We start from the raw sequence: 12,637 nt of genomic DNA, 5'->3' as shown, positions 1-12,637 counted from the left end.
CAGAAATACTCTAATGGAACGGATCGACATGTGAATTAGTCATTAATAAAAAAAATCGAGAATTAAACATAATGAATGAAATCTGATTAAAGTTACCAAAAACTCAAAATTTTACAAAATCGATTTACTACCTCAAATGTAGTGGTTTAAATAATATATCGATTCAAATCGAAAACTGAAAACATCGATTTTATAAGAAACGAAACTATTTCGATTCACTCCACTAGTTTTTATTTTCAATATTAAAATCCAACAAATTGAGCTTATTATAGGTTATGTAAATAAACGTCAATGTATTTCTATTAAAAATGGGGAAAATCGAACGGCTTTTATCGAATAATAACAAATTGAAAACTCCGACATTCTCGGGGGAAAATCGATTCTAGTAGTATCGATTATCATTCCCCAAAAATTGATTCTATATCACTTTTTTAATAAAAACAACGAGAGGGCAAAGAAAAAAAATACTCATACTATAAAAAAAATGTAATTTCACAATTATTTACAACAAAACAAAATGAAAAATAAATACCTAACAATATTTACGCGGAATCTAACAATTTATTTAACGAAGTTGGTACCCAAGCTGAAAAATTTTGTGAATAAAAAATAACGTTTCTATCGATATAACACTGCATCCCGTTGGAACCGATTTTATACACCTGTTTCGCTTCGTGGTACTTATTCGGAATTGGTACAAAGAGCATTCCCCTCTCCTCGCATTTCTTCATCACAAGATCCTTGAATCCTTGAGGAATCTTTGATGCCGTTTTAACAGCTTCGGCTATCGTCTACAAAATTAACAAGAAAAAAAAACAATAAAAAACATCACATTACCTCAAAATACTCACCTCTACTCTAGGTTGTGTTACCGGTGGTGCTTTAATACCGTTTTCTTCCATATTTTTCAAATATAAAATGGATTCCTTAGCCCCCGGTTGGTCTACGTTCACAGCCCTGTTCATCATCTCCAAAGCGTTATGAAAATGTTCTAAAATAATCGAACAATAAAAAATTTATAATAACAAAAATGGAATCTAACCTTTTATTGTTGGTTGATTGATTAATTCGTCCGAAAGCATCCTCTTCCAACCAGAATACCATTCTGTAACTTGAGTATAGTTCGGATTGTGATTTAACCACATAGCCAACGTTTGTAACCATCTCGGAAAGAAGAATTTATCCAATATCAATGTCATATTACCGACGGAAATCATATCGCTCCAATCCATTACCCAATTCCAAGGATCTGTAACAAACAACATACTAGAATCTTTAGACAGGTTTCGAAACGTTTGGATCGCATCAGAACAATCGACGGCTTTTAATTGCTGTTTAAATCTAGCGAAACCATTGAAATTTCAATGTTATGAGTTAGAAAATTGATCGGAGAGGTTAAACAAACATCCCTGAAATAATTTAGAAAACAAAATGGAAAAGTACAATTTGAGGCGTTGAGTCAGAAATGAGTGAACGTCACGACAGACGACAGGAAAAAACTACAGTTGACTGATGATAGATGACAGAGAATAAACGACAGTTGACTAATGATAGTTTATGTCAAAGATGATGGAAACGACGTATAACACAGAACAAACGACATTTGACATCAATGATAGTGGAAATTGTGGATGACGTCACTTCCTTTGACATTCGCATCCAAAATGGCGGAACAACTCACTCCTTATGACGTACTTCTGGTCCAGAACGTACATAGCTTATCTACTGACATCAATAATCGAATAGAAATTACAAATTCTACTCCAATCGACAGATTTAGATCTATTAGAGTCTCGTTAGTACATAACAATGCTGTTGGATTAATTTAACTGGTTTTATACGGGGTAGTATCAAACATTTATATTAGATTTTACAGAACAGCTGACGGAAACGATAAATGACAGAGAACAAACGACAGTTGATTGATAATAGATGACAGTTGACGTCAAAAATGGAGGTAGATTGCGGATGACGTCGCTTCCGTTGACATGACTTATTTCCTTTCCACAACATACATGGCTTATCTACTGACGCCATTAATTGTCTAAAAATTTGAAATGCTCTTGTGGTCGACATGTTTCGATCTATTGGGGTCTAGTCAGTACATGGCAACGCCTATAATCGCCGTTGGGTTCGTTTAACTGGTGCAGTCTTCATGTTAAACATTTTACATATTTCGGTGGGTGTTTCCATTCCGGTTACGGTAGAGAAAAAAAATTAAATCAAATCGAATGTCTTCTCGGATATAAAATTCGTCCTACCTAAGTGCTGTTGATGGGGATTAATGACTAAAGACTGCATACATATTTGCAATTTGGGTACGATGTGTTTTAGCAAAAAAGCCACGAAAGATCCTTGAGATAGAACTCTCTGCCAAGGTTGGAGCATCAATTTTGCCGATCTATCCGAAGGATGCCAATTCGTTAAAGCGTTGCCTAATTTTTCTTGGATCACTGGGTAGACGGAAGTTTGAAGTTTTTCATCTGTAAAAAAAATTAATTTCTCTATAAATTAATAAAAAACTATTTCACTAGATAAAAATTGATATATTTGTGGGATTTATAAGGACTCACCTAATAATGGTATCCAAGGATGTATCCAGACGTGTATGGGAATAGTATCGGTGACAGGATTCCAATTATTGACTTCTTTAAGTATTCGAGGCATTATTAAATGAGTGAAAACGTTTTCCAAAATCCACTGAGGTAATAACGGTTTCCATATATCGATGAGGGTAATCAGAGAATCGCAATCTCTTGGATTCCAAGAACTACAATAAAAAAAATATACAATTAATGATTTATTCGAGGCTATCAACACATAAAATCCAGAAGATGATGAAACACCAGTCATTCGTACTGTCAACGAGCCCCAACGGAGAAGAGACCATTTGGATATCCCCAAAGAAATCATTAAGCAGAATATCTCGATACTATCGGCATCAAGGATTGGATGGAGGATACAAGAGATTGAAATTAATTGAGACATGTGGTACAACATACGATTAGAAAGATAGGAAATTTATTGGTCTATATTTTAGAATTGATGATTGGAATGATATTTCGAATAACATTTATAACCTCAAATTAACACATAAATCGACAGATTCATAACCAAAATATTAAAATAACGATAAAGTCACGTTCAAAACTCGCTGCAATCAATTGCTTAGTTGTATAAGGACTCTAAGGACTCTGAATTTGAAAATGGTTTTATCAACTAATAAAGACAGGCACCAAAGATTTGATGGAGAATGCAAGGGATGGAGACATCTTATCTGAATACATGAGAGATATGAAGATATTGTTATATGATCAGAAAGAAGGTGATAGGAACTATATTTTAGAACTAATGGTGGAAATGGTATTATAAATATTACTTATAGGAGCCAAAGTTAAAGGATTCATAACACAAACGAAATTAAATATCATTTGAGGACAGCTGCAACTAATTGTGGTGCTAAATAGACTCTTCGATTCACTTTTACCCACTGCCAATAAAAATTTCAAATCTTATCTTTTGATAAACACAAAAATTGGTTAACAAATTCACCTGAAATGTTTCCTGGTGACTTTTTACTACGTCCTAACCTAAAAATTGCATATTTTTTCTAACTGTTGATTACAAGCAAAAATAAAATCACTAAGACTTTCTAACAATGAAACATCAAGTCAATGGTAGTGTGTCGAAGCTCCAACAAAGAAGAAACTATTTGATACCTTAAAGAACCACAATAGTAAAATATTTCAAAATTAGCTGGATGTAAAAATAGTCTTATCAGCAGGAATTGATTAATAAATTGACCTGAAATCTTTCCTGGTGACTTTTTACTACATCCTAACCTAAAAATGGCAGATTTTCATCTAACTGTTGATAATAAGCAAAAATAAAATTCAGAAGACTTTGTAAGAATGAAATACCAAGTCATTCGTAACATGTAGAAGCTGCAACAAGGAAGAAACCATTTGATTCCTTAAAGAAACAATACAGAAAAAGATCTCAAAAAGTTTTGCATCTAGAATTGAATTTTTGATGGAAGAAATTAGAAAAGATAGCAACATGAACTAGTCCTAAGAGCTCAAGTTGACAAATTCATAACTAAAATGAAATTAAATAACATTCGAAGACATCTGCAATCAACCATGGAACTGAATAAAGATTCACTTTTACCCACTGCCAATAAAAGTTTAATAATGGTCTTATCAGCTGATAAAGAGATAAAATGGTTACCAAATTGACCTGAAATGTTTTCCATGTGACTTTTTACTACATCCTAACCTAAAAACCGCAGATTTTCATCTAACTTTTGATGACAAACACCTGATTTGTAAATAACTATTATTGGGAAAAGTTAAGGCACAATGTATAAACAAAAAAGACTAAATTAAAAAACGAAATTGAAATTTAAGAAAAACATAACCTAAATCATACTCGGATATCCTTTTAGAACTACTAGGATTCCCATTTTCTTTCATAGAATTAAAAAGATATATATAAAATATAAAAAAAGGGATAAATATATATGTTACCGCTAAGTTTTCGAAAAAAAAACACAAATTAAAATATTTCTCATCTCCGTCCCATACACATAAACAAAAAGGTACAAAGCTTAACTTACCTAACACAAGTTCTCATAACAGGCATCCAAGTATGCCAAATTAGATTATCATACGGCTGTATTCCCATTTTATTACCTTCTAGATTCCCACGTTGATGAAACCGCCTTTCCAGGATCTCCTTCCATTGTCCGTATACATCGGTGTACTGATGGGGATGAATCAAAGGATTCCAATTAGCCAGAGCGGATGTTAACAAAGGACCTATCAATCCTGGAGCCAATTCGCCCAATTCGTACAACTCGTATTCTTCCCGATGATCTTCCTAAAAGGATTATCAATTAAAAAAGGATTAAAAAATGTGAAAAAAAATTCAATTGAATCACCTGTAATTGTTTGAATATATCGGCGATTTGGCCTAAAGAATAAGTCTGTGAGGTATCCATTAATTTGTCAACTATATTTCGAACGTTTTTTAAATTATTCAACAGAACGTCCTCTTTCCTTAACGCTTCCTTCAGGGATTTTTCCTCTTGTTCCAAAGCTATGATCCTGTCTTCGTTGAATCTTGTATTTCTGTCTATTCTGATGATATCCTTTAAAAAAACAATTATTAAGTAAAAAATTATTCAACAATTATTTTTGTATCCTATTTGAACTACTGAAATCGATTTTGTAATCGTTTGTCGGTTTTGGGGGCTGCTTTGACTTCACAAGTAGATCACTACCCTAAAAAGGTCTTATATGTGACATTTACAATGTAGCAGACCTGGTGTTTAGTATATTTGACTCTCCAACAAATAAAAAGGGTAGGAAACATTGATGCACCCCTTTTGTATCTTTCATAGTAGTTTTGGGGATTTTGTTTCATTCCACTAACTTCAGTTGACGCGAAGCATTTCTGGACACTTTTTGTACTCCCCTACTCTTTCTTTTAGCCTGATGAGAGAAAATCCATTTAAAGTTGTGCAAAAGTGATTTCTTGATAATTTTTCTTCACAAGCAGACCAACTCCCTAAAATGGTCTGTAGCAGATCTGGTGTTTGGTATATTTGACTCCCTAACAAATAAAAATATTTTGTGTCTTAGTCCAGGGGATTTTCTGTCACTCCACTACTAACTTTAGTTCATACAAAGCATTTTTAGACTCTTCTTGTATTCCCCGTAAATTTTCTTTGGTGCAAAGGTGGTTTCTTGACAATTTTTGAAAAATTTTATATTTTCACTACTACCTATAGAATTAGTAGTAGAAAAACAATTTTTAAATATTTTTTAGAGGAAATTCTTGAATATGTAAGCTCTTACGGAAAAATCATTGGTAAGTCCTAGACTAATAATTCCAATACCCTCATTATCCTTACGGTATCCTGTATCTTTAATACCTACTTCTTTATTTAAATATTTTGGAGTCGCATACTTGAAATTTGCTATTGAAAATAATTGCATTTTAGGTTAGAGGGTGTAATTAAAAAATGATTTTTGATATAATAATAAACCTAATCAAATAACTTGTATTAAAATTATTATTAACCCTAATATTAGTTACATTATTTTTTTATAAATGTTCTCTAATATCTTTGATGTGAAGGGCTTGATAAAAATCTAATTTGGTAGCTAGGAATTTTTGAAAATTAGGTAAAAATGAAGTAACGGAAATAAATATATATTAACAAAGACAAATAAAAGAAAATATATTATGGAAGAAAAGATAGAAAATGAAAGAAATAGCAACATGAAACATTAGAGAACTAGCAGGAAAGGAAAATGAACTAAGTGAGAATTTGAAAAAAAAAATACTGAAAGAATAACTAAAGCATAACAATAATTATCATAGTGTATGGTCCAAATGAATATGCAAGTTTGAAAAAGAGAAAATATTTTTGGGACATATTGAGTGAGACAATAGAAGTTGCTGGAGATGAGTAATCCATTTTTAAGCCATTCTCTTCACTCCACTACTAATTTTGGTTGATGTGGAGTCTTTTTAGACATTTTTTGTGCTTCCCGCAAACTATGTCGCTGTTTTTATTTGTTTTAGCTTCTTGAGTAGTATTTCTTGTAAATCCATATCCGTATATGTATCATTTCCAACATTGTATACCTGGAGTTTAGTACAGTTCTATTTTTGCACCTATCAATTTTTTTAAAGTAATCCTGATGATTGGGAGTTATTCTCATCACTTCACTACTAATTTTGGTTAATTTGAAGCCTTTTTAGACACTTTTTCTACTTCCCACAGACGATTTTACTGTTTTTTTGTTTGCTTCTTGAGTAGTAATTCTTATAAATCCATTCCTCAAAATGGTGTTATATGTATCATTTTCAACATTGTATACTTGGGACTCCATACAAGGTATTCTACAGTTCTATTTTTGCTCTTTAACAAACAGAAATCGAAGGAATATCCCTTATTATACACTTATTAAATCTTCATAGTATTCCTAAGGATTTTGAATAATATTTTTCATTCCTTTATTAGCTTCAGTTCCAATGACATTTCTAAATACTTGAATATACTTCTGGAAGACCATTTCCTTTTAACCTGAAATAATACAAATTTCATTAACTTTAAAATCTACTTACTTGTTCACACATATCGACTAATAAATCTAAATTATGTTGAATTTCAGGCAAAGCAAAATTCGAACATTTTTTATGGATGACATCTTCAAAATGTTCAACTCCAGGAGGTGCTTTTAGTCCGCTTAGAGCATGATACCCACTAAGAACTCTCTGTTGAGGTCCTGTCATATCTATTACCTTAACCTTGCTGAGTTCGCTAAAATAAAAAGGATATACATTAAAAATAATTGTTAATAAACAATTAGTTATAAATTTAATTTGCTGGTTTTAATTATAAATTGAAAATAGAATTATTGCTTAATGGTAATATTTGGAATTTCAGATAGTTTCGTATCCGAACCCTTGCTTCTATCATTGAAAAAGTTAGAATAAGACAAAAATGACTACGGATTAGACACAGAATGATACAACAAAGAGAAATGGAAAAGTTTCTTGTACAAACATATTCCAAGAGAACAAATTGAACTTTAAATCTATTTTACAACACAGTTTTTGACTAATAACTTTCTTGTCCTCTATTTTATGAACTAAATTGCCTATACAGTTCCAAATTTCAAATAATTTCAAGGGAAAATGTTTTTTTGAAAAAAAATAAGGGTGTAGAAATTTATAAAATAATAGTTATACCCATACTAACATAAAGTTTGCAAACGTGGACAATGGACAAAAGAGATAAAGGAAATGAGATTCCTACAGAAAACTGGGAACAAGACTAGATTAGACCACGAAAATACAATCAAATATTAGATATAAAACTTGCAGAACAATATATAGAAGAAAATCAACTGAGATGGTTCAAATATGTGAAAAAGATGAGTGACGAAGTTACTGTAATGTATCTTGGAGCTAACCAATGATGGCTGACCATATTCTATGTATTAAAACATTCAAACTATTTATTATGCAAGAAAATAATTATTTAAACTTGGTTTCAATAATCTGACTACCACACTATCAAGAAGCGGTTTAAATACCAAAATCCTATTATACATAAAAGCTATAAATAATGATAACTATGGTCGTTAGATTCATATCAATATAAAATAGAAGTAATTTGATAAGTTAATGGAACTTCAAGTGTCTAAGGGACACTTGGAATCCCTTAACTATGACGTTGGTTCCCATTAGGACCAGTAAGTGTACAATAAATCTCAACGAATACAATAATCAATTTAAGTTAGGTAGATAAATTTAGTCACGTTAATATAAGACAAAAATTGTATAATTCCAGAGATGATACATTAATGGTAGGTAAAACAAGAGACCCTTTGTATCATTTAACTAAATGATTAACAGATCCTAATTGGTGCAATATTGCCTAATTTGGAATAGGAAATTATTGTCCTGGAACAATTACTTCCATTCTGAAGGGAGGGGGGGTTACAAAGTCCAACAGTTTGTTTTTTAATTAAAAATTTCCAAATCGTACACCCATAAGGGTGGATGAACTAAAGTATACAATATCTCCAAAAAAATTCACAATAATCACATTTAGACCTCAACTATATATTTTTTACCTTGCATTTCCCAAATTTCTATAAGCTCCTGGTCGTTTACCTTTTTCGATAACATCGTCAACACTTCTGTAATAATATCTGCTCTTCTTGCTTAAAGATTCAGTTTTCTTCCACTTTGATTCGCCTTTCGTTTCGTCAGTTTCGTTTTCTATTTCCATCTTCAATGTATTATCCTAAAATAGAACTATTATCCCATAATTTTTAAATTGAAAAACAGTTTTACCATCATTTTAGGAATGCTGGCGGATTTTTCAGGTCCGTAAGCCCCAATAGCTCCTCTTCCTTTTCTTAAATGAGCTTCAACTGGAGCTGAAATACCTTGTAGGTCTTTTCCGAGACCTTTCCCAGGTTGAAAACCCATTTGAAGTAACAGTTTAGCTCCGATTCCTTTTGTATGCTTTTCCCAATGACCTACACCTTTATTAATCAATGATTGATTTACAGTACTCTTTGTTCTCATTCCAGCTATATCAGTATTTATTTCAGTGACAGTCGATTGGATGGATTTTTTATTATTACTGATACCGAAACCTGAAAAAACAATAAAATTCGGAAAATAAATTTTAAAAAATAAAAATATACAACCTGCTCTCGTTGGAATTTCATCCTCTGATTCATCTGAACTATCGCGTAATTTGAAAGATTGTTTTGTTTCCACTTCCTCAGAATCCTCATCCATTTTAGTGGTTTTTTTCTCATCATCCTTTTTCTTACCAACTTGATGGACTCCACCAGCTACAAATCCTATAGGTGCTGAATAATTTTTCGGTTGTTTTTTGTATTTAAAAGACTTCTTATCATCTTCTCCGTCGCTATCGTCTGCCCATATGCCTATTATACAATATAAATACGAATATCTAATATATTGACTTGATTAAAAATGTTAAAAATGATAACTCCACAATTGGGAACACAAAATTGAAAAACTTATATACAATATATGAAAGAAAAGTGTTTAAAATGAATTTGTTACCATAAATTTGGTGGTGTTTACTCTGTTTTTTTCTAGTTCTATTAATATTAAACTCATTTTCCAGATCATAGTCTGTGATCTCGAATTTTTCCATTTCGTCGTCAGACATTTTAATAAATTTTTTCCCAATTTTATAATAAACAGAATTATTTTAGTAAAGCATAATCATTTACGTTTTTGTACAACTGACCAATTGACAGTTGAATGACAGGTGTTATACGTTCTACCAACTTTCAAGTTATTCTTTATTTTTATATTTATTATTAAAAATTATTTATTTCCCTTAAATAGATATTCTCAAAAAATTAACACACAAAAAAAGTAATAAAATAAAAAGTTCTAGTATGATCTAAATATTATGGGTTAGAATCCGCAATCAGTTAATAAGTGATCTACCTGAACCTGGGTTATAGTTTCTGAAGTATAATTAGATGAAATTATTCGATAAATTTAGATAAAATACATTAATTTATCAATAAATTTATGTTTAGGATAAATTTTTACGAATTCAAATCATTTTTACCTTTTATTAAGTAATATTAGTTATTAATGTTGGTATAACTGATTGACTGAGGGCTAATTATTAGTAAAATGTAATATAAAAAGAATAAGAGGAAAAGGTTAACTTGTCTTTCTTATTTCTAGCTTGTTGAGTATTTACAATCTTAATAATTTTGTAAATAGTACTAATTACGACGAAAAAATGGCAGAAGCTATGAAGCAAACTGTAGCTTTTATGTTAAAAGGTATAGAAAGGTAACAATTTTATGATTGTTCAAAAACACATGTATATAACCTAATTTGTTTGCAGATATAATCCAGATAATTTACCAACTTTGGAACGTTACGTAGAAGTTCAATCGCGAGAAAATTCGTACGATTTGGAAGCGAATTTAGCTGTACTCAAATTATATCAATTTAATCCTCTAAGCTTCAATATTGATATAACTTGCCAGATTTTGTTGAAAGCATTGACGAATTTGCCACATACAGATTTTATTCTTTGCAAATGTCTTCTCTATGATAAACAATTGTCTCAAGAACCAATCAATCAAATTGTATATCTAGCAGATATATTGGAACAGTGTGATTTCCAACGTTTCTGGACAAGAATCCATACATTACCTGATTTATTCCAAAATATCACTGGTTTTGTGGATTCTATTAGAAAATTTGTTTGCCACGTAGTTGGAATTACCTACCAAACGATTGAGAGATCTCATTTGGCACAGCTCCTTGGTGACGTTGACGACAGTACCCTCAAGTTATGGGTGAAGAAATATGGATGGAAAGAGATGTCTGGGAACTTGATTTTCATTGCTAACCAAGACGAAAATATTAAAACCAAAAATATAAATGAAAAAATTGATTTTGAGAATGTGGGAGCTATTATGGCGTCATGTCGTTAAAATATAATAAAAAATTTTGTAATGAACTTTGGTTTTTTATTTCAATATATTTAAACAAGTAATTATTGATTTGAAAAAATTACAAAACTTTTAATTAATTAAAAACTGGAATTACATAACGAAATAATTACAAAACATTATGGCAAAAAGTTAAGGACTCAAAAAAATATTTTTTCTTACAACCCCCAAACAATAACATTTTGGTAAAACATTGAAAGTCTCAAAAAAATATTTTTTCCTATAACCCCCATGTTATTTGATTACAAAATACTTTGAATAAATACGTGATTTCCATTCCTAGAAAACAAAATTCTTGCAGCTTTATTATACAAGACGTATTAAAATTATCTATAGATAAAGACAGGTCTAATTTTAATAATTAAAATAAAATATTTAAATTAAAATAGTTGCTACGTCTCTATTAAAATTAATACATTTTTATATATGTTTAAATCGTTATAAGATATAATAAAGGGGTCCATGGGGAGGCAGGAAGCATACGCAATATTTCCAAAAGTTAACATGAAAATTTGCTGTATTTCTTTCTTAGTGACTTATATACCAGGAATATCATATATATGATTGATTGATTTTTATTGTATTTAGTTGGTTCTAAAGTATGTCTTAGATAGGCAACCAACTTCACTTCAATGTGATATATGTGTGGACTATAATAGGGTAATAATTAGATCAATCAAGTCAATATACCAAATATTGAAGCATTAACATTTTTTAAACTGCTTACAAGCTTAGATAGTCGCGAAACAGAATATGGTTTGTTATATTGTGGAAATTATGAATATTTCCTTATTCATGAATCGTTATTTGTATAGGAAATTAATAAATTGATAAAAACAGTTGTTTTATCGATATTAGCGGATGGTTTATTTTCGAAAATTCAAATATTCTTATATGAGTATTCGAATACGACTTGTCCTTAGTCATTATCATTGTTGTTTATCGTTTACAGTACGATAACAATTATTATAAAATAGATACTCCTTCAAAGCAGGCAACCAGCATAACATCGAAGTAATGTGTGTGGACTATACTTGTTCAATAAATATCTCTATAAATCAACCGTACCAATTAATCGACACTTATAGTAAATATATAGACCAAACGTTTTCGTGGTTAATGTTCGCATTCCTACTTCAAACTGTTTATAATAAATCATCAAACATCGATAAATCTAGTCTGCCTCTAAAGCATTACTACGTTTATTGAACTGTTTATTTCTTTGTATCTGAAGTTGCGTGTTTTCAGTCTAAGTAAAAATTATAGTTGGTAATTACTAAAAATAACTGGAAAGTTACAAGTTGCATGAATGCGCCATGTTAATCCTCGTGTTCGTCTGGTTTTATCCTGTTTTTTTTTGCTCTACGCGCCTTGTAGTTTTATAAATAAAATGGCGTTTTCCAAACGTGCGTGATACGAACTAAGTATAAATAAACGTTAAGTGCACGTCATATTCTCGTTGAGATTATACTATGTTTATATCACCTCTTCCACTAAAGATATTTTGACTATTAGTTTAATAAACCAGTGGATCGATATATTTCTTTCTAAAAAAATCGAAAAAGTAGTCTACAATATTT

At 30.7% G+C, this 12,637-nt stretch overlaps 2 protein-coding genes across 3 annotated transcripts; one reads left to right on the top strand and one right to left on the bottom strand.

Annotated features, from left to right (window-relative positions):
- Window positions 1-471: 471 nt before the first annotated feature.
- LOC130901667 (tuftelin-interacting protein 11) lies at window positions 472-9,846 on the bottom strand. 2 transcript variants are annotated; one of them, XM_057813195.1, is made up of 12 exons: window positions 9,631-9,846; window positions 9,243-9,488; window positions 8,881-9,188; window positions 8,658-8,830; window positions 7,141-7,336; window positions 4,943-5,152; window positions 4,619-4,881; window positions 2,574-2,770; window positions 2,262-2,483; window positions 1,043-1,249; window positions 852-991; window positions 472-791 (listed from the first exon to the last, which is right to left on the bottom strand). In XM_057813195.1, exons 1-12 carry the CDS (start codon window positions 9,737-9,739, stop codon window positions 543-545), a joined length of 2,520 nt encoding a protein of 839 aa, XP_057669178.1. In that variant the 5' UTR covers window positions 9,740-9,846; the 3' UTR covers window positions 472-542. The 2 variants fall into 2 exon arrangements, with proteins under 2 accessions (XP_057669178.1, XP_057669177.1); XM_057813194.1 differs by having other exon boundaries at window positions 8,881-9,488; window positions 9,631-9,829.
- Window positions 9,847-10,206: 360 nt separating this feature from the next.
- Window positions 10,207-11,065, top strand: LOC130901676 (eukaryotic translation initiation factor 3 subunit K). The gene is made up of 2 exons (XM_057813208.1): window positions 10,207-10,386; window positions 10,442-11,065. Exons 1-2 carry the CDS (start codon window positions 10,334-10,336, stop codon window positions 11,037-11,039), a joined length of 651 nt encoding a protein of 216 aa, XP_057669191.1. The 5' UTR covers window positions 10,207-10,333; the 3' UTR covers window positions 11,040-11,065.
- The last annotated feature ends 1,572 nt before the right edge of the window (window positions 11,066-12,637 follow it).

Source organism: Diorhabda carinulata, chromosome X (genome assembly GCF_026250575.1).
Source record: "Diorhabda carinulata isolate Delta chromosome X, icDioCari1.1, whole genome shotgun sequence".
Taxonomy (NCBI): Eukaryota; Metazoa; Arthropoda; class Insecta; order Coleoptera; family Chrysomelidae; genus Diorhabda; species Diorhabda carinulata.
The sequence above is the reverse complement of the archived record's forward strand: the minus strand, read 5'-3'. Positions and strand labels throughout refer to the sequence as shown.

Excerpts from the sequence above, each read along its gene's own strand:
- LOC130901667 (XM_057813194.1), bottom strand. The coding sequence starts at position 9,739 with ATGTCTGACGACGAAATGGAAAAATTCGAGATCACAGACTATGATCTG. Across the intron at positions 7,337-8,657 it reads AGAAATTTGGGAAATGCAAG|CGAACTCAGCAAGGTTAAGG; the intron begins GTAAAAAATATA and ends TTTTTATTTTAG. Across the intron at positions 992-1,042 it reads CAATCAACCAACAATAAAAG|AACATTTTCATAACGCTTTG; the intron begins GTTAGATTCCAT and ends CGATTATTTTAG.
- LOC130901676 (XM_057813208.1), top strand. The coding sequence starts at position 10,334 with ATGGCAGAAGCTATGAAGCAAACTGTAGCTTTTATGTTAAAAGGTATA. Across the intron at positions 10,387-10,441 it reads ATGTTAAAAGGTATAGAAAG|ATATAATCCAGATAATTTAC; the intron begins GTAACAATTTTA and ends ATTTGTTTGCAG.